Here is a 22,175-nt window from a genome sequence, read left to right as displayed (position 1 = left end):
GCTGGAGAAGATGTCGGAGGTCCTGGAGCACGAGGAGCGGGTCATCGCCAACCTCAGCAAGGTCCTGGAGATGGTGGAGGAGTGCGAGCGACGCATGCAGCCCGCCTGCGGCGACCCCCTCACCCTGGATGAGTGCGCCCGCGTCTTCGAGACCCTGCAGGACAAGTACTACGAGGAGTACCGGATGTCCGACCGTGTGGACCTGGCTGTGGCCATCGTCTACCCACTCGTGAAGGAGTACTTTAAGGAGTGGGACCCGCTCAAGGTGAGTGGCTGGCAGGATGGGCCCGGCCTGGAAGGGCCGCACGGGGCAGGGAGCTCAGCTGACGGCTGCATCTCTCCCTAGGACTGCGCGTACGGCACGGAGGTCATCTCCAGGTGGAAGAGCCTCCTGGAGAACGACCAGCTCTTATCTCACGGTGGGCAGGACCTCTCGGCGGACGCCTTTCACAGGTACTGGGCACAGGCGGGGGGACGATCCCACTGGGCACTGGCCTCTACCGCCTCCTCCACGCGTGCCGGCCCCGTTCCAGGAGTCCGCTCGCTCACACCGTGCTTGTCACCTGTCTGTCAGGGCCGTGCTGTGCCAGGTGGCGGCCAGCCTCAGTGTGCGGGGAATGGGAGAGGTAGGTGGGGGTGAGGAAGCAGACAAATAAAGCCGGGACACATGCCTCCTTGGGGGCCGGGAGTAGTTGGAGGTGGTTTCTGAGAGGAGGGACGTTGAAGCTGTGACCCGAGAGGTGAGGCGTCAGAGCTCCAGGTGGGAAGGCCTGCAGTCCCTGGAGAGGGGACCCTTATGTCCCCGCAGCATCGCTGCCGAGCAGGTGAGCTCTGCCGGGGAGACAGGCCTGGGGGGTGAGCAGGCGGCTGGCAGGGCAAGGGGGAGGCAGGCGCAGGTCCGGGCAGTCTGGGGGCTGGCCTGGTGGTTTGCTGTGCCTGGACGTCCGTGCCGCTTTCTTTCTTATTCTGGAGGGCTGCTGGCGGTGGACTTTGTCTGCTTTGAAACCCCATCGGTGCCGCCATCCTGCCCTCGCCTTTCCCCCGCAGGCTGATATGGGAAGTCTGGATGCCATTTGTTCGAAATATCGTCACTCAATGGCAGCCGAGGAACTGTGACCCGATGGTGGACTTCTTGGACAGCTGGGTGCACATTATTCCCGTGTGGATCTTAGATAACATACTGGACCAGCTCATCTTCCCCAAGCTGCAGAAGGAGGTAGGGCCCAGAGCTGTGGGGGGCAGCCGTCGGCAGGGACCAGGGGCACCTCTCCAGTCCCTCAGTGCTGTCAGAGGGCCTGGGATTGACAGAATCTGCTGACACAGCTGCTGTCCTGTGGGCAACTCGGGCCCTTTTGTCGGCACTTCTCCCCCAGAGTCCCCTAGCAGGGAATTCATCTCTTTGGTTTCTCTAATTAGAATTTGTGCCATTTGTGAGACCTCTCGCAGTTGTGTGGGTGTTAGTTTGGTCATGCAGAGGGGCCTGTGGGCCTTGGCCAGGGGAGCACTCAGCCTCCGTGCCACTGACCGCACAGCGCATCGTGAACTGCTCCCGCAGGTGGAAAACTGGAACCCGCTGACGGACACCGTGCCCATCCACTCGTGGGTCCACCCGTGGCTGCCCCTCATGCAGGCGCGCCTGGAGCCGCTCTACTCCCCCATCCGCAGCAAGCTGTCCAGCGCCCTGCAGAAGTGGCACCCCAGCGACTCCTCGGCCAAGCTCATCCTCCAGCCCTGGAAAGACGTCTTCACCCCCGGCTCCTGGGAGGCATTCATGGTCAAGAACATAGTGCCCAAGCTGGGTGAGCACACGGGGAAGGTGCGTTAGGTCCAGCGGCCGTGGCACCGTGTCTGTGGCCAGCGGTGACGTGATCCGTGCCCTGTAAGACCCGCTCTTGGAGCTCCGTAGAAAGCCCGGCACATGGTGCTGCTCACCACGAGTGCCACTTCGTGCAAAGAGCTGGGATATAAACGTGCCCAGGGTTCTTCTGGCATCAGGGACATCAGAGTCCCCGTGACTCCTGGTTCCTAACTGGTCTCGTTTGGGCTTCTGGTGACATGAGAAACGTTGGCGTTCTGCCTTTTTTTTGTGGTGTTTGATTTTAAATATACAGTATTTCTGGGTTATAGAGGAAAATGTTTTTTTTTTTTTTTATTTTATATATTTTTTTTATTTTTGGGACAGAGAGAGACAGAGCATGAACGGGGGAGGGGCAGAGAGAGAGGGAGACACAGAATCGGAAACAGGCTCCAGGCTCTGAGCCATCAGCCCAGAGCCTGACGCGGGGCTGGAACTCCCGGACCGCGAGATCGTGACCTGGCTGAAGTCGGGCGCTTAACCGACTGTGCCACCCAGGCGCCCCTAGAGGAAAATGGTTTTTAAGAGTTGCCCTATCGGGGCGCCTGGGTGGCGCAGTCGGTTAAGCGTCCGACTTCAGCCAGGTCACGATCTCGCGGTCCGGGAGTTCGAGCCCCGCGTCGGGCTCTGGGCTGATGGCTCGGAGCCTGGAGCCTGTTTCCGATTCTGTGTCTCCCTCTCTCTCTGCCCCTCCCCCGTTCATGCTCTGTCTCTCTCTATCCCAAAAATAAATAAACGTTGAAAAAAAAAAAAATTTAAAAAAAGAGTTGCCCTATCAAGAGCTTGGCATTGATGTATAGAAATGGATTAACGACCAGCGTTGTCCGCTGGAGAGTTTGCCCTTTGTGCTTCTGTGGCTTTCCCTTAAAGACCGGGCTTCTTTTGCAGGGATGTGTCTTGGGGAATTAGTCATTAACCCTCACCAGCAGCACATGGATGCTTTTTACTGGGTCATCGACTGGGAAGGAATGATCTCCGTCTCCAGCCTGGTGGGGCTTCTCGAAAAGCACTTCTTCCCCAAGTGGCTTCAGGTACACCCTGCTTTGCTGTGTCTTCTGAGGGATGGGCTGGAGGCAGAGAGGCTTCACTCAGTTTTCTGCCGAGGTCTGACTAGGAGCTTGATCCTTGGACAACTGTCAGATAACAGAGCTGTGATATGTAACATAAATAAGCAGTAATAGTGACCACCATTTATTGGACGCCTGCCATGTGCCAGATGCAAAGCACTTGATGTGCGTCACCTCCACTCCTCACACAGAAACTCGGGGGTAGGGACTGGCGTCTTGTTTAGACGGGCGGATGCAGTTCAGGGAGTTTACGTTCAAAGCACTTAGCTGCCAAGCTGACTCCAAGTTCCACGCTCTAAATGCCAGACTGTTCAGCCCCTAGAAACCCCTACAAGTGTCACCAGCTTGCGGGACCACAATCAGAACAAAAGTAAAAGGTCCCTTTGAAGTTCTGCCTTATGGATGCGTGGTTCCTGTTGTCTTTTTGGCAGGTGCTGTGCTCTTGGCTTAGTAACAGCCCAAATTATGAGGAGATCACCAAGTGGTACCTGGGTTGGAAGTCCATGTTCTCAGATCAAGTGCTGGCACACCCATCCGTCAAGGACAAATTCAACGAAGCGCTCGATATCATGAACAGGGCAGTGTCCTCCAACGTCGGTGAGTGGAGAGTCCGCTTGGGACATCCTGGCCCTGAGCGCCGTGCTTCTGATCACGTAAATGACACGGAATCAAGTCCCTGTGGGCGGCCCGCTCCAACGCGGACACTTGCCCAGCAGACCCGGTTACACAGTTAGCCAGCACACGCTGCCCAGCTCTCCCGGGACTGGGAGGGGCATCTGCCCCTGACCCGAGTCTGACTGTGGCTGGATTCACTGTAGGGGGCCTACCTCTGGGGCCACCTTCGTGATCACTGCCGTGTGGCTTTTCACGTTCGCCAGCATGCCTCCGTGAATAGCTGTGTGTGCTGTTCAGGCGTGATGGCCCCCCGACCAGGAGCCGGAGCACAGCCTGACACCTAGCAGTTGCTAAGCCCGCCTGGCCCATTTTGTTTCCTTGTGAAACAGTCCTAATGTGCACTTCAGGGATGGAGTGAGCTACAGTGTGCGTGTCGCACTTTGCGGGTGGGGTCTCTGCTGTCTCCGCAGCAGGCAGGTGCTTGTCCACTTGATATCTGTCCCCAGCTCCCGACCAAGTCAGTCTGTCCTGTGTCAGTGTGCTCGAGTCTCCATGTGAAGGCCACCGGAGTACCCAGGCCAGCGCTGCCTCCCAGATAAGCTCCTCAGGGCCGAGAGCTTGTTCAAGGTTACCCAGCCAGAGTGACAGCTAGGGTTGTAGTTTCTATTTCCTGAGCCTTTAATCCTTTGACTGAGTCTGTTCCATGAAAATCGAGTTCGTAGGTTATATGTTCTGTTTAATGAGGTGGGTGTACTTCTGTGCTCTCTACTTACCCAGGTCCTTCAGGGGGCCGTTCCCTTTTCCACCCTCTCTAGAAACTCTTCCTCAGCCACCCCGGGCCCAGGCCACCTCCCAGAGCTGTTCCCATCCACACCCCTCAGCACTGGGCATTTGTGGCCCCGTGCTGTCCTTCAGCAGCTGTTCCGGCTCCCCAGTTGCATTCTGAATCCTTCCGGGGCCGGGCCTGTATGGAGACATTAAAAATAGAACTAGGCTAGGCCGTGTGCTGTCAAGGTTTCCGGCCCTGGGAGGATGAATCTCTTGTGGTATTTTATGTTCAGCATCTCTCTGGTTATTACACATCATTCCAGTTTTTTTGTGGCGGCGGACAGCTGCCTGAGCTTCCCGGAAGGTGCTTAGTGTCCATCTCAGTTCTCTGTGCCCCCAAGGCCCCACCGCCCTTCACGGAGTCACAGGCAGGTTTTGCCAAAGCAGTCTCCGTTTCCCTGTGGGTCACAACACCTGTCTTCACTCCCCCCCTCCCCTCCCCTGTCTCCCAGGTGCCTACATGCAGCCCGGGGCACGGGAGAACATCGCCTACCTCACCCACACGGAGCGGAGGAAGGACTTCCAGTACGAGGCCATGCAGGAGCGACGGGAGGCTGAGAACATGGCCCAGAGGGGCATCGGCGTGGCTGCCAGCTCCGTGCCCATGAACTTCAAGGACCTCATTGAGACCAAGGCCGAGGAGCACAACATCGTCTTCATGCCGGTCATCGGGAAGCGACACGAAGGGAAGCAGCTCTACACGTTTGGCCGCATCGTCATCTACATCGACCGCGGGGTGGTGTTCGTCCAGGGCGAGAAGACCTGGGTGCCCACCTCCCTGCAGAGCCTGATTGACATGGCCAAGTAGAGGACAGCAGGCTGGACACGTGCACTGGAGACGGACGTGGTTATGAATAAACAGTGTTTGAAACCGGCCTTGAAAGAGTACTTACTCTCCATCCGGGAGTATTCCCTATCGGGTCAGGTTGCCAGCAAAGGACATAAGACACAATGCTCAGGAGGTGCATCTTTATGCCGAGCCCTTCCACAGCACATCCTCGTCTAAGGGGGAGAACCGAATGGAATATTCCCGGTGCTCTGCAATCTGGCCCACTGCAAAGAAGGGGGCTGTCGGCACTCCCTCCGTGGAGCCTCCCCTGTCCTCTCCGGGGGCAGCTGCTTCTGCCTCGGCTGGCACCGTGTCATGGCGACTTCAGGTCAGCAGCCGAAGGACCTCTTGTCTTGTTCCTGATGATTTCAAGGTCCTCACAGTCCCCATAGTCTGGTTCTTCCCGAAATGCCCACGTGTCCATGGGGAGCTGTTCTAACTTCTGTACAGGGAACCAGTGGACGGAGGTGTCGTTGAATACGTCCGCGTACTGTGGCGTCTCCGGCAGCCCAAGCTCCTCCAGTCCCTGCAAAACCTGAGCAGGAACATTCAGATGTAAAATGTACAAGCCGGACGGTCACAGTAAACCCCACGCTCCTGTGTGTGATCTGTTAGTCACCCCATGTTACCTTAAAAAAAATAAAAGGACTAGGATATTTTAACTCAAGTGCTCTTGGTGATGAACTGGAAGGTCCAAGGGCAGTGCATATGTAGGGCTCGATACTGAGAACGAAGGGCAGGTCATTGCTTTCTGCGACACAGAGCGACGGAGAAAGCTCAGCGGGCGCAGTACCTTCACCGTGCCCTCCGTGAGCCCCTCGTCAGTGTCCTCCCGCGCACGTCCAGGCAGAGTTCTTCACAGGAAGGGAGAAGTGGTCTGGTCCCACACCCTTTCCCATCCCCGCCCCTTTGTTTAGATACCTTTGCGACGTAGGGATAATTTTTCTGCAGAATCCTTGCCAGCAACCTAGAAGTTAAAGAAAACAATGTCACGACTAGGAGGAATGAGAGCGTATTACAGAAAAGCAAGGCGGCTTAAAGGCAACAACGTTTTAAAAAGGAGGGGGACTGTGGAACAGGTGCAGTAATCAGAGAAAGCGTGAGCCCCCCCCCCCCCCCCCGCCATTTCATCAAGGGAGACGTGGTGGTGGACACCCGGGTGTGTGTAGGTGTGAGCAGCTGTGGGAGAGGTCGGTTTCCCCCACTTTCGGAAACTTGTCCGTCATAAGGGAAGGGAGGGAATCTTGGCAAAAGACTCCTTAACTCGTGCCGCAGCCCGACTCGGGGTTTACGCCCCCCTCTGAGCCCGTCCGGGTTCCTACGGGAAAGTGTCTCTGGGCACGAGAGTCATGGTAACGTCTCCCGCTTGCGGGTCCGTCAGGAACGGGCACGTCCCCGTTCCCCGCTCACCTTTCCTCAAGGCCCCTGAAGCTGTTCCCGATGACGACCATCTTGGAAAGGGCGTCTACCGACCAGTTGCTCCACAGGAGGTTGTTGTACAGGGCCGTCCCGCAGTGGGGCATGTAAAAGACAGTGGGCTCGCCCCACACGCTGCGTCTTCCCTCCTGGGGGCGCCACACACACAGTGTAAACCCCTCCACTCTGAGCACGAGGGGAGGGGGAGGGGAGGACCGAGCTGAGCGTTCTCACCACAAAGTAAATAAAAGCGTACGAGTGTGAGTGGACACGCGTGTTAACGAACCTCGCTGGAGTCGCTTCACAACGGACACGTGTATCCGATCACCCCGGACGCCTTCAACCCGTATTCCAGGTTGTGTCAGCCTCGCCGGAAAGAACAGTGAGCTGTGGGGAAGGCAGGTGAACCTATCCCCTGGAAACAGATGCCCCCCTCTCTGGAACGCTTCTGTCCTAACGTAGCACGACTGAAACTTATACAGCGACATGGGGCTACAAGTCTGGAAATCGCGATGTCCAGAAAGAACCTGTGTCGACTGAATAAATGTGTGTCCTGTGATCGCAGCTCTGGGTCCGCAGAGGGGCCTTTGGGTCCGTGACAGCAAGGGCAGGATGGAGGGCAACGGTTACTGTGCCCGTGGACTGTGCTTGGTGAACTCCAGGCCTCCTGTGTCCCTTTCTGCAGACCCCTATCACAGTCGGTCCTTTCCAGCTGTCCCCTGGGGGATACAACTGTCCCCTCTTTGAGAACCGTGGCTCCATAGCCAGACCCGCGGCAGGGACACAGGCCCTCCCCCTGCTGCCTGGGCCTGCCTCCCCTGGGCCTCTGCGCTCCGTCCTCTTCTCCCTTGTGTTCACGAACGGGCAGTGGCTCCCCAACAGCCGCTCTGCACAGGCGGCCTGTACCCCTGCCTCGGTCCCTCCAGCAGACACCCGGTGGACCTCCGGTCCCGGCTCGGCTCTGACCCAGGACTCCCTCCAGCCGGCGCGGGGTGCCTTCCCCTCTCAGCTCCAGCACGTGGTGGCTCCCCCTCACTGTTCTGCTCGCCGTTTACTGGTTACAGGCCACATGCCTTGATGGGACCACGGGCTCCCTGAAGACCAGGCCTGCATTTATCTTGGCCTCCCCCCAGATCTCACCCAGCACGGGGCAGGCACTCAGAAAAGATGGGGTGAAGGGAGCGGCAGCGTTTCAGGGCCTCGCCAACACCGGCAAAGGATTCTCTTCTCTCAGCTGGGCCTAGCTTTTGAGTTTCGTAAAAAGCAAGGAGATGGCTGTTTTGGAACGCAGGAATCAGAGGATTATTCTGTCTGCAATCCCCCAAACAAGGCAAAACTACTTGAGGAAGTCTGTGCCTGTACGCTGGCTTCTGCCCTCTGCCTAGGAAAGGACTGTCTGTCTTCCAGGGCTCAGAAATTTCACATGCCAACTATTTAGGGCATGCAGGGCACAGCATCTACCCGCCACCCAGCCAGACGCTACGGGTGTGATGGCTACAGGTTCAGAGAGAGCTATTCTGTCCCCTTCCATACCCTCCCCTAGGACAGTAAATTCCAACCAGGAGGCCCTCATTGGAGGCACCGAGACTGTAGCCCTTCATTTTTTCATCCCACAGTAAATACCAATTTAGTAAATTACCATAGTCCCTGGACACACAATTCTCACAAGAATTTTGCAAACAGGGGCACCTGGCTGGCTCAGTCAGTTAAGCCTCGACTGTTGCTTTCGGCTCAGGTACGATCCCACAATTCGTGGGTTCGAGCCCTGCACTGGGCTCCGTGCTGCTGGTGCAGAGCCTGCTTGGTTCTTGTTCGTTCTGTCTCTCTCTCCGCCCCTCCCCTTCTTACACTCCCTCAAAAGAAATAAAAGGAATTTTGCAAATATAACAGGTTTCAGTTCACGCCACTTGTACGATTTATTTTTCTGTGATGGGTACCACGTAGGCCACAATGCGGGTACTGACGGGTCACACGTTCCAGGCACTGGGAAGGCAAGTGTGTGGTGGGAAGGGATGACTGCTGTCTCGGAGCGAGGGTGTCCACATGGCACAGCCCAGGGTCCTGTCAGTTACACAGCCCCCCGCCCCCCTCCCCTTCCCCGCCCCCACTCACCTCGTTCTCACTGAGGACAATCACACCGAGGCTATTCAGAACTGCAATTTCTAGTTGGCTAAACACAGGGTCGTACACCCAGCAGTGCCTTCTGGGAATCTGCGGGAGGGAAGAATGAGTCCCGTCAACCCGAAGATCCGTGTGCGAGACCAGCGGAGGGGCGATAAAGAAGAATCCAAAACTTTACCTGGCACTTTTCCAGGAAGAGAAGCAAAAACGTTAGCTGGTTTCTAGCCATGACGCAGGTGGCAAAGTTCCCAAGGCCATAGCATACACACTTCAGACGGCAGGTTCCCGGCACCAGGGTCTCTCCTGGGAGGCAGCCGGGGGCCGCATCCGACTCATCTGGCGAGGAGTCGAGATGCAGGTTTCCAAAGACTTCCGAGAGAGTCCCCACTGGGGCCTTCAGTTGTTCCAGATGTTTCGTCAGACAGCCGTTGATGGTTTCTGAAAGAGCAGGCCCGGAACACAGTCAGAGGGCATGCATGCTCTGGCCCCGTGAACCCAACCATCCACGCGAGGCCACAGCCCCAGGGAGAAAAGGAGGCCAGTAAAGGCTTCAGCTCCTCAGAAAGAAGGCTGCAGGCCTCGCTCCCAAACATGCCTGGGGCATGCGGCCACGCCCGCCCACACAGACAGGCTGTCCTGGTCCCTGCATGCCCACGGCCTGCAACCCCACAGATGTCTCCAGCAAAAAATAGGTTTCATTTATGGGCACAGTTTCCACCTAAAGCTCTAACGGGAGCTCATTCTAATTTGGTGGGAGGTGCCTGGTAAGTGCGGGTTATGCTCTGAAGTACCTACTTTTTGATGATAACAAAGAACCGAGGAGCAGAGCTCTCAACATCGTGTAAAAAGTTCAAAGAATAAAATAGGTAGACTGGGGCTTTTGAGTCTAACAAAAAATAATCTGTTTACATCTTCTCTACAGCAGCGGGTTCTCTGGTCTCTCCTTTCATTTCACTGGCACTGAACTTACTTGAACAAACCTGCACCCGAAAAACAAAAGGCCCTATGTTTCCACAGCAAGACGGCAGTTTTCACTTCTTAGTGAAGGGATCTGTGAATGAGACCCCCGGCTGGGAAAGGGCACGTGAGGAACTGATTGGTAAAAGCAGTTCTGGAAAAACTTGACAACAGATATCAACTCAGTCACCGCCTTTTCACTGCATAATTCCTCTTCCAGGAATACATCCGAAGAGAATCACCCTACATTTGGTAAAAGCTTTATGCGTAAAGGTGCTCCCTACACCGTTATGTAGAATGACTGAAACATGAAGGAAAAAATAACTAAATGTCCCTCCATACAGACTGTCACTGCTGGTATGTTTGCCGCACATGTTAATATTCAGATGGCCACAGATTCTGTCGAGGAGGAGGTTACAACCGTGTGGGGAAAAACAAGCCTCCACTGCAAAGTCGGGGAAAAGAGCTCGCTAAGTATACATTTCAACAATGACAGTGACAGCTGGACGTATGGTCTCCCATGCACAGGCAAACACTGTTCCAAGCACTTAACTGAATAGCCTCATTTAATCCTCAAAATTACACCACAGGGTGTGTACTTTGTTACCTCTCTTTCAAAGAAAAACTGAGGCTCAGAGTTAAGTGCCAAGGCACACGGTTATAAGTGGGAAGTCAGAATGAGAACCCAGCATGGACACCGCTCTGTGAAGAAAATATCATCCAATGAGGACTGTGTTCCTTCCTTTGCCCACATTCAGGCTCTCCTCCCACACCTACCACCCCCAGCCTTCGCCAGGCGGTACCCACCTAGGGCCAGACTCCAGAAATCAGAGAGAAGCAGGTCCTCCCTGTTAAGAAAAAAAAGGCATGGTCATCTCCCAACCTTCTCCAGGCCGCCCCCACCAGTGGCCCTCCTCCTGACCATGAGCTGGATGCGGGGATTCACAGTGTGCATGTCCAGAGCCAGACCAGCACTGCCGGCACTCCGAGAGGGCAGAAGTGTGGCTGGAGGACGACCCAATTCCCAGGGACTGGTCTGGGTCAGTCCACACCACCGCCTGGCACAGATGCAGAGCTCCATAAATAGTTGCTAGCTGCCCAGGTTTAAGCTCTCTGAGTTTCAGTTTCCTCACCCCTATGATGGGGAAAAGAATCATACCTATCAAGCAGGATTATGAAAGGGATCAAATGAGTCAACACACAGCACTGTGCCTTGCATGCAGCAGGTACTCAATAAACAGTCTTTGCCTTATCACAACTAATTCCAAGGTGGAAGTAAAAGGAGAGACAAAAACAGTGTCTAGGCTTTCTTTATTCAGGTCAACCAGCTTATGCAAAACCAGAGCAAAACACTGTCAACAGTGATTTAAAACAAACTGATGAATTTGTCCAATCAAAAGATATACAATGACTGAAAACACCAACCCATCCATGTGATGCTCACAAAAGACGCACTTTGGACATAAGGACAACACAGACCGAAAGTGAGGAGACAGAAAAGATGTTCTGTGCGAGTGGAAACCAGAAGAGAGCTGGGAGAGCTATACTTATATCAGACAAAATAGAATTTAACCTAGAGGCAGACCAACATTTTTGGGATGCCGCAAAAATGGTTCTAAGTGGTAAGTTTATAGCAATACAGGCCTACCTCAAGAAGCTAGAAAAGTCTGAAATAAATAACCAAATGTTACACCTCACAAACTAGAAAAAGAACAAAGCCCAAAGTTAGTAGAAAGGAAATAACAAAGACCAGAACAAAAATAAATGAAATAGATTCCAAAAAAAGATAGGAAAAAAGATCAACAAAAGAGCAGATTTTTTTGAACGAGTAACAAAATCGACAAACCTTTACCTAGACACACCAAGAACAAAAGAGAGAGAGAGGGGACTCAAAATCAGAAATGATAGAGGAGATATTACAACCACAAAAACCCAAAAGATCAAAGGTACTACTGTGAAAATACACAGCAACAATTTGGACAACCCAAAAGAATCGGCAATTTCAAACTTCCAAAAAGACAAAAGGCCAGAACTAGACGGCTTTAATGGTGAATTCTACCATTCAGAGAATGAATACTGATCCTTCCCAAGCTTCCCCCTAACCAAAATAAAAAACAAAAACAAAAAACCCCAAAAAACAGAAGAGGGAATGCTTCCAAACTCATTTCTGGGGCCAGCATTACCCTGATGCCAAAACCAGACAAGGACACTACAAAAAAAAATTACAGGCCACTGTCTTTGATAAATTTGGATGCAAAAATGCTCAACAAAATACTAGCAAACCAAATTCACCCACATGCTAAAAGAATCATACACTATGATCAAGCGGGATTTACTCCAGGGATGCAGGGATAGTTCACACATGCAAATTAATGAACATGATACATCACATTAACAAAATGAAGAATAAAAATCATATGATCATGTTGAGAAATGCAGGGAAAGAATCTGACAAAATTTAATATCCATTTATGATGGATATTTCCCAACAAAGTGGGTATAGAGGGAACATACCTCAACATAATAAAGGCCACATGTGACAAGCCCAACGTAACATCACATTCAATGGCGAGAAGTTTCAGCTGTTATTATTTTCTCTATTATCAGGAATAAGATAAAGATACCCACTTTTGCTACTTCTATTCAATATAGAATTAGAATCCCAGCCAGAGCAATTACCAAGAAAAACAAATAAAAGGCATCGAAACAAGAAAGGAAAGAAGTAAAACTCGCTATTTGCAGATGACATGTGGAAAACCTTAAAGACTCCCCCCCAAAACCTGTTCAAACTAATAAATGAATTCAGTAAAGTTGCAGGATACAATATCAATACACAAAAGTCTGTTCCATTTCTATACACTAATAATTAACTATCAGAAAAAGAAATTTAGAAGGTGATCCCATTTGAAATTGCATCAAAAAGAATAAAACACCGAGGAATAAACTTAACCAAGGAGGTGAAAGCCTATATACTGAAAACTATAAGACATTAAGGAAAGAAATCAAAAACACAGGTAAATGGAAAGATGTTCTGTGCTCATGCATTGGAAGAACAGTGTTAAAATGTCTATACTACCCAAAGCCACCTACAGACACAACGCAATTCCTATCAAAATTCTAATTGCAGTTTTCACAGAAATAGAAAAAAGGATCCCCAAATTGGTATGGAGTCATGAAAGACTGAATAGCCAGAGCCATCTTGAGAAAGGAAAACAAAGCTAAAGGCATCACACTTCCTGATTTCAGATTTCTACTACAAAGTTACAGTAATCAAAACAATATAGTATTGGCATTAAAACAGACACACAGATGGGGCGCCTGGGTGGCGCAGTCGGTTGAGCGTCCGACTTCAGCCAGGTCACGATCTCGCGGTCCGTGAGTTCGAGCCCCGCGTCAGGCTCTGGGCTGATGGCTCAGAGCCTGGAGCCTGTTTCCGATTCTGTGTCTCCCTCTCTCTCTGCCCCTCCCCTGTTCATGCTCTGTTTCTCTCTGTCCCAAAAATAAATAAACGTTGAAAAAAAAAATTAAAAAAAAAAAAAAAAAAAAAAAGACACACAGATCAATGGAACAGAAGAGAAAGCCCAGAAATAAACCCAAATATATAGGGTCAAACACTTTATGACAAAGGAGCCAAGAATATACAAGAGGGAGAGAACAGCCTCTTTAATAAATGGTGTTGGGAAAACTGGACAGCCACATGCAAAGAATGAAACCACTATTTTACAACGTACACAAAAATTAACCCAAAATGGATTAAAGACTTGAATGTAAGACCAGGAACCATAAAACTCCTCATAGAAAACAGAGGGGAAAAGCTGCTTGACATAGGTCTTGGTAGTGATTTTCAAAATTTGATTACCAAAAGTAAAAACAAAAGCAAAAATAAACATGTGGGACTACATCAAACCAGAAAGCTTCTGCAGAGCAAAGAAGACCATCAACAAAATAAAAAGGCAACCCACTGTATGGGAAAACGTTTGCAAATCATGTATCTGATAAGGGATTAATACCCAAAATATGAAGAACTCCTACAACTCAGTAACAAGAAAACCCAAGGAATCTAATTAAGAAATGGGCAGATCCAAATAGACATTTTTCCACAGAAGACATATAGATGGTCAACGAGTATGTGAAAAGATGCTCAACATCATGAATCACAAGGGACGTGCAAATCGAAACCACAATGAGATACCACACCACATCTGTTAGGATGGCTATTTTCAAAAAAACAAGAAAGAACAAGTGTTGGCAAAGATGGAGAGAAAAGGAAAACCCTTATTCGCTGTTGGTGGGAATGTAAATTGGTGCAGCCAACCATGGAAAAGTGTAAGGAAGTTCCTCATAAAAATTAAAAATAGGGGCACCTGCGTGGCTCAGTTTAGCGTCCAACTTTGGCTCTGGTCATGATCTCACAGTTCACGAGTTCGAGCCCCACATCGGGCTCTGCACTGATGGCTCAGAGCCTGGAGCCTGCTTCGGATTCTGTGTCTCCCTCTCTCTCTGCCCCTCCCCTGCTCACGCTCTGTCTCTCTCTCTCAAAAACAGATAAACATTAAAAAATAAAATAAAGATAGAACTACCATATGATCCAGCAATTCCCCTTCTATTTATCTGAAGAAAATGAAAACACTAACTGGAAAAGGTACATGCACCTCTATGTTCACTGAAGCCTTATTTATGAATGAAAATATAGACACAGCCTAAGTGTCCATCAATGGATGAATGGACAAAGAAACTATGGTGTATATACACAATGGAATACTACTCAGCCATAATAAAGAATGAAATCTTTCCATCTGCAATATGGATGGACCTTGAGATCACTGTGCTTAGTAAAACAGACCAAACAGAAAAAGAGAAATATTCTAAATAACTTACATGTGGAATCTTAAAAAACAAAAACAAAACACCGAAACAAAACAAAAAACAGAACAAAAAAACCGAGCTCACAGATACAGAGGACGGATGAGTGGTTGCCAGAGGTAGGGGGTTGGAGGTGGGAGCAATGCCTAAAGGGGTCAAAAGGGAAACAAGTCCAGTTATGGCATCTTCTTCCCTTTTTTTTTTTTTTAAATTTTTTTTTTCAACGTTTATTTATTTTTGGGACAGAGAGAGACAGAGCATGAACGGGGGAGGGGCAGAGAGAGAGGGAGACACAGAATCGGAAACAGGCTCCAGGCTCTAAGCCATCAGCCCAGAGCCCGACGCGGGGCTCGAACTCGCGGACCGCGAGATCGTGACCTGGCTGAAGTCGGACGCTTAACCGACTGCGCCACCCAGGCGCCCCTTTTTTTTTTTAAATTAAGTAAACTCTACCCTGCAACCTGGGGCTTGAACTCAGGACCCGAGATCAGGAGCTGCATGCTCCACTGACTGGACCCGCTGGGTGCCCCCAATTATAGCATCTTTTGATGCTCAATTTTTTGTGAAACGTTCAAATAATTTAATCTAAGGGGGCACCTGGGTGGCTCAGTTGGTTGAGCGTCTGGTTCACTTTCCGCTCAGGTCATGATCTCATGGTTCATGGGACTGAGCCCCCCGTGTTGGGCTCTGTGCTGAACGTGGAGCCTGCTTGGGATTCTCTCTCCCCCTCCCTCTATGCCCTCCCCCCCACTTGTGCATGCTTGCTCTCTCTCTCTCTCTCTCAAAAGAAATAAACGTTAGAAAAATTAAAAAAAAAATCTTCTCCTGAACATCTGGTTGTTGCATAATCATCATGAGCATTGTCACTTTTCGTATCTGGACAGCATCTCACAGTTCACAAAGCTCTTTTATACACACTCTCTTATTTGAGCCTGGGAGAAGAATTTGTTGTTTCTATTTTACAGAGAAAAAAACAGACTGAGAGAAGGGGTGTGCTTTGTTCCAGGTTGCACAGCTAACAAATCATTTTCTGATTCTCAGTCCAATGAAGGAGGGAAAAGAAAAATCCAAACATTGTAATTCGAGCCAAAGAAGAACATTATGTGATAAAGGAATCGATCTAACAAGAGGATGCAACATTTGTAAATATTTACGCACCCAATTTTAGGAGTAAGTAGATATGTAGAGCAAATATGAGCAGACCTAAAAGGAGAAATCGACAGCAGTACAAGAATAGTAGGGGATTTTAACACCTCACTTACATCATTGGATAGACCATCCAGACAGATCACTAAGGAAACATCAGCCTCAGACAACAAGTTAGACCAGATGGACTTAACAGGTATATTTAGAGCTCTCCATCCAAAAGCAGTACGTGGAACACATTCCTCTCAAGTGCACATGGAACATTCTCCAAGACAGGTCACGTGCCAGGCCACAAGACAAGCCTTAATAAACTTGAGACTGGAACTTTCTAAAATGATCACTGAAATCACATCCAGCATCTTTTCTGACCCCAGTGGTATGGAACTAGAAATCAATTCTAAGAAGAAAACTGGAAATTCACAAACACGGAGCTTGCTGAGCAACCAATGGGTCAATGAGCAGATCAAAAGAGAAACCAAAAAATACCTCACAACAAATGAAAGTGGAATAAAACATAGCAAAATCTATAGAATGCAGCAAAAGTGGTTCTCAGAATGGCACACCTGGCTAGCTCACAGTGGAGCGCGTGACTCTTGATCTCATGTGGTAGTGAGTTCAAGCCCCACACTGGGTGTAGAGCTTACTTAAAAAAAAAAAAGTAGTTCTAAGAAGGAAGTTTATAGTGAAACAGGCCGATCTCAAGAAACAAGTAAAGTCCTGATAAGCAACCTACCTTTACACCTCAAGGAACCAGAAAAAGAACAAAGGAAGCCTAAAGTTAGCAGAAGGAAGGAAATAAGATTGGAATGGAAATAAGTGAAAATACAGACTAAAAAGACAATAGAAAGATCAACAAAAGAGCTGACAAACTTGTAGCTAGACTCATCGAGGTTAAAAAAAAAAACAAAAAACAACGGAGGCCTCAAACAAATATAATCAGAAAAGAAACAGATATTACTGCCAATACTATATACATAGGATCCTAAGAAACTACTATGATCAGTTTCACCCCAAATAGTTGGGCAATCAAGAAGGGTAAATTCCCAGAAACATACAACCTTCCAAGACTGAATCACAAGGACAGAAATTCTGAACAGACCAATCACCAGTATGCAGACTAAACGAGTAATCAAAAACCTCCCAACAAACAAAAGTCCAGGACCAGATGGCTTCACTGGTGAATTCTACCAAATCTTCCAAGAAGAATGAATACCAATCCTTCTCAAACTTTTCCATGAAAAACAAGAGGAAGGAATGCTTCCCAACTCATTTTATGAGGCCAGCATTGCCCTTGTCCAAACCAGCCCAGATGCCATAAGAAGAGAGGCCTACAGGCCAATATCTGTCATGAACATAGATGGAAAAGTCCTCAACAAAGTATCAGCAAACTTAACCCAATACAGTAAGAGGACCATATGCTATGATCGAGTGGGATTTATTCCAGGGATGAATCAAAATAATACACCACATTAACAAAATTAAGGATAAAAAGCATATGACATCTCAATAGACACAGAAAAAATATGTGACAAAATTCAACATCCATTTTGATAAAAGCTCTCAACAAAGCAGGTACGGAGAGAACGTGACTCAACATAAGAAAAGCCATATATGACAAGCCACATCATACTCGATGGTGAACGCTGAAAGCTGAAAGCTTTTCCTCTATGACCAGCAACAAGACAAGGATACCTACTCTCGCCACTTTTATTCAACATACAATTGGCCCTTGAACAACGCAGGGGTTAGGGGTGCCAAACCCCTGTGCAGTCGAAAATCTGAGTATAACTTCTGACTCCCCCAAGATGTAACTACTAATAGCCTACTGTTGCCTGGAAGCCTTACCAATAACATAAAAAAGTCAATGAACACTACTTTGTATGTTAGATGTATTCAATACTGAATTCATACAGCAAAGTAAGCTAGAAAAAAAATGTTATTAGGAAAATCCTAAAGGAAAATACATTTACAGCACTGTATTTATTGAAAAAAAATTCACGTATTAAGTGGACCACACAGTTCAAACCCATGTTGGCCAAGGGTCAACTGCAGTATTGGAAGTCCTTGCCAGAGCAATTACACAAGAAAAATAAATAAATAAAAGGCATCCAGATTGGAAAGGAAGAACTAAAACGGCCACTATTTTCAGATGACATGGTATTTTATAAAGAAAACCCTAAAGACGACACCAAAAACTACTAGAATAACAAATTCAGTATAAGTTGCAGGATAAAAAATACACAAAAATCTGTTGCATTCTGATACACTAATAATGAACTATCAGAAAAATAAATTTAAAAAACAATCACATTTTGGGGTGCCTGGGTGGCTCAGTCAGTTAGGCATCCAACTTGACTTTGGCTCCGGTCATGATTCACAGTTCGTGGAACTGAGCCCTGTGTTGGGCTCTGCGCTGATGGCGTGGGAGCTGTGCTTGGGACTCTCTCCCTCTCTCTCTGTCCCTCCCCCGCTTGTGCGTGCGTGTGTGTGTGTGCGCGCGCGCGCACACACACATACTCTCGAAATAAACTTAAAAAACAAAACAACAATCACATTTACAATTGCATAAAAAAAAATACTTGGAGATAAATTTAACCAAGGAGGTGAAAGACCTGTATACAGAAAACTATAAGCCGTTAAGGAAAAAAAAATTGAAGACAACACAAATAAATGGAAAGACATTCGTGCTCAGGGGTTAGAAGAACAGTGTTAAAATGTCTACACTACCCAAACCATCTACACATTCAATACAATTCCTATCAAAATTCCTATCACATTTTTCACGTAAGACAATCTTTAAAATTTGGAGTCACAAAAGGCTCTGAACAGCAAAGCAATCTTGATAAAGAACAAAGCTGGAGGCATCATGCTCCCTGGTTTCAAACTCTATTACAAAGCCATAATGATTATTGGCATCCTGGCATAAAAACAAACACACAGATCAACCGAACAGAAGAGAGAGCCCAGAAATAAACCCACACATGTATGGTCCAGTACCTTATGACAAAGGAGCCAAGAATATCCTAGGGGGAAAGGGCAATTTCTTTAATAAATGGTGTTGGGAAAACTGGACAGCCACATGCAAAAGAAGGAAAGTGCGCCACTATCTTATAACATACACAAAAATGAACTCAAAATAGATTAAAGACGTGAATGGAAGACCTGGAACCATAAAACTCTTGGCAGAAAACATAAGCGACAAGCTGCTTGACCTAGGTCCTGGCTTTGGATCTGACTCCAAAAGCAAAGGCAACAAAAGCAACAATAAAATAAGCAAAACTACACCGAACTAAACAGCCTCTGCCCAGCAAAGAAAACCACCACCACCAACAAAAAAAAACCAGGCAACCTACTGCATGGGAGCAAAGACTTACACATCACATACCTGATAAAAGGTTAATACCTAAGATATATAAAGAACACATACAACTGAATAACAAAACAACCAAACAATGTGATTAAAAAATGGAAAGATTATCCAAATAGATATTTATCCAGAGAAGACATACCGAGAGCCAACAAGTACGCGAAAAGATGCTCAACATCAGTAACCATCAGGAAAGTACAAATCAAAACAGTGAGATCTCACCTCACACCAGTTTAGAAGGGCTCGTATCAAAAAGACGAGAAATAACAAACTTTGGCAAGAGTGTGGAGAAAATGGAACCCTGACGCACTGTTGGTAGGAATATAAGTTGGCAGAGCCACTATGGGAAACAGTATGGAGGTTATTCAAAAAATTAAAAATAGAACTACTCTATGACCCAGCAGTTTCTCTTCTGGCTATTTATCAACAAAACAAAACAAAACCAAAAGCACCTATTTGAAAAGATATGTGAACCCCCATATTCATTGCAGCATTATTTACAATAGCTAAGTATGAAAACAGCCTATGTGTCCAGGGAGGGATGATTCGAGAAAAAAGATGTGGTGTATCTATATAAAATGAAATACTATTCACCATAATAATGAAATCTTTCCATTTGCAAAAACAGGGATGGACCCTGAGGGCCTTATGTTTAGCGAAATAAGACAAATACTAGATGACATCACTTAAAAAAAAATTTTTTTTTTTTTTTTTTTAGCATTTATTTATTTTTGAGAGACAGAGAGAGAACGAGACACAGGATCCGAAGCAGGCTCCAGGCTCGGAGCTGGCAGCACAGAGCCCAATGCGGGACTTGAATGCACAAACTGTGAGATCATGATCTGAGCCAAAGTCGGACGCTCAACCGAATGAGCCACCCAGGCGCCCCTATATGACATCACTTTTATACGGAATCTAAAAAACAAAAATACTGAGCTCCTAGATAGAGAACAGATTGGTGGTTGTGGAGGGGAGGATGGGTGTGAAATGGATAAAGGGGGTCAAAAGGTACAAACTTATAGGTATAAAATAAATAAGTTATGGGAATGTAATATACAGCATGGCGCCTATAGGTAATAACACTTGCAAGCTGCTAAGAGAGTAGATCTTAAAAGTTCTCATAAGAAAAAAAAAATTTTGGGGGGGCGTCTGGGTGGCTCAGTCGGTTAAGTGTCCGACTTCGGCTCAGGTCATGATCTCGCGGTTCGTCAGTTTGAGCCCCGCTTTGGGTTCTGTGCCGACAGCTCAGAGCCTGGAGCCTGCTTTGGATTCTGTATCTTGCTCTCTCTCTGCCCCTCCCCTACTCGCGCTCTGTCTCTCTCTGTCTCAAAAATAAATACTAGGGGCGCCTGGGTGGCGCAGTCGGTTAAAGCGTCCGACTTCAGCCAGGTCACGATCTCGCGGTCCGTGAGTTCGAGCCCCGCGTCGGGCTCTGGGCTGATGGCTCAGAGCCTGGAGCCTGTTTCCGATTCTGTGTCTCCCTCTCTCTCTGCCCCTCCCCTGTTCATGCTCTGTCTCTCTCTGTCCCAAAAAAAAAAAAAAAAAAAAAAAACGAAAAAAAATTTTAAACAAAATTGGATTTGAACAGACAAGCCACACACCAGCGTTTACCACAAAGAATTGAAAACATCTGCCCAAGGCTGCCCTCATGTTCATCACAGAGGGTACAGGAGAGCTCTAATGTACTGGGAGTGCTTTGGAAACTGGTGAGCTTGCGCACAGAACAGCATGTAAAGTGCTGGGCTCCTCTCTACTCAGAGCAGTGGGGTCTGCACCACATTTATGGGTACAAGAAGAAGCAGGGAGCTCCCAGGAAGGGAGGGGGGATACTGGAGAAGTTGAGGAAGAATAACAATGCAAGGTGTAGGGAAAGTGCCTTAAGGGTTTTCCAAATCCCTGGGCACAATCCTTCTCAGAGACGTCTTCCAAGATCCTAGAAAAAGTCGCTGCTGTTTGTTTACTCAGGCTCAATCAACTGGTCAGTCAACTCCTTTCTATTCAGTGGTAACCTCAGAGTCATCAACTGTCTCTTGACCTTAATTCTGGGGGAGAGGAGCATATAAAATTAGTCTAATTTCCCCCAGTTGTTGATCTGAAGCACTAACAAAAGCTGTTATTCACTGGGCCCTTAAAGGAGTGCAAATAAATAATGGCAACAAAAATAAGTAACAAAAATAGGTAACATTTATTAAAGTGCTTCCTCTGTTAGGTACTGTTCTAAACTGCAAGGTGCAGAGCAAAGCATGGAGGGATGAGGGTCTGGGCTAAGCCTGAATAATGGAGAACTTTGAAGCACAGGTGTTGGAGCTGCAAAGCTATGGGTTTGAAATCTGGTTCCATATATTACCGGTGTCTCTAAGACTCTGAGCCCTGACAGGATCCTAGCTGTCTGAGATGTTCAAATTGATAAAGATGTACTAAGTAGAATGCATAAGCCAGTGGCAGGCACACAGCAGCTCCTCAATTAACTAATGATGATCACCGTGAAGATGTCAATCACGTTCGTGTTGCTTCCCCGGCGTCAGCAATAACAATAACCAACACTCGTATGATATTAATACCAAACACTGTTTCTGCACTTACCCCGCTCCAGGCACCGTGGTTTACACTTACATACATTTACTAATTCACTGAATCCTCAAAACAAGCCTATACGGGTACTATTTTCAGGGCCATCTCTCAGATGAGAAAACTGAGGCACAGAGATTATGGAACTTGCCGAAGGTCGCGCAGCTGGAAGTGCAACAAGAGGAATGACCTTTACTCCGATTCAGTCTGTAATAAGCTCCTCACCTGCGTAAAACCCTCACAATAACCCTAAGGGTTTGCAGATATGCCCACTTTACAGGTGGCGAGACGGAGGCTCGGAGCGGTCCTCCCAAGGATGAAGACTCGGTCCCAGGGCCAACTCCGCACTCACCGGGCCTCCCGGATGCGACGAAGCACGACTCGGCCGTCCGTCTCTGGTTCGGCCTCCAGGCCCCCCGCCGCCGCCTCCCTCCCTCGCGGACGCCGCGCCGCCGAGCGCCTTTTCCTGCGCGGGGCCGCAGCCTGCCAGGGCTCCAACGCCGCCGCCGCCATGGCCCTCTGACGTCAGCGGCGCGCCGCCTG

At 48.4% G+C, this 22,175-nt stretch overlaps 2 protein-coding genes across 2 annotated transcripts; one reads left to right on the top strand and one right to left on the bottom strand.

Moving 5' to 3' along the window:
* The first annotated feature begins 6 nt into the window (after positions 1–6).
* On the top strand, positions 7–5,861 carry TFIP11 (tuftelin interacting protein 11). Its single transcript, XM_030292516.1, has 7 exons — positions 7–265; positions 347–453; positions 1,048–1,216; positions 1,556–1,799; positions 2,744–2,886; positions 3,354–3,519; positions 4,818–5,861. Exons 1-7 carry the CDS (start codon positions 11–13, stop codon positions 5,171–5,173), a joined length of 1,440 nt encoding a protein of 479 aa, XP_030148376.1. The 5' UTR covers positions 7–10; the 3' UTR covers positions 5,174–5,861.
* Positions 5,321–22,167, bottom strand: SRRD (SRR1 domain containing). Its single transcript, XM_030292517.1, has 7 exons — positions 21,985–22,167; positions 10,496–10,536; positions 8,910–9,169; positions 8,723–8,821; positions 6,605–6,759; positions 6,116–6,161; positions 5,321–5,729 (listed from the first exon to the last, which is right to left on the bottom strand). Exons 1-7 carry the CDS (start codon positions 22,143–22,145, stop codon positions 5,508–5,510), a joined length of 984 nt encoding a protein of 327 aa, XP_030148377.1. The 5' UTR covers positions 22,146–22,167; the 3' UTR covers positions 5,321–5,507.
* Positions 22,168–22,175: the final 8 nt, after the last annotated feature.

Source organism: Lynx canadensis, chromosome D3 (genome assembly GCF_007474595.2).
Source record: "Lynx canadensis isolate LIC74 chromosome D3, mLynCan4.pri.v2, whole genome shotgun sequence".
Classification (NCBI taxonomy): Eukaryota; Metazoa; Chordata; class Mammalia; order Carnivora; family Felidae; genus Lynx; species Lynx canadensis.
The sequence above is the reverse complement of the archived record's forward strand: the minus strand, read 5'-3'. Positions and strand labels throughout refer to the sequence as shown.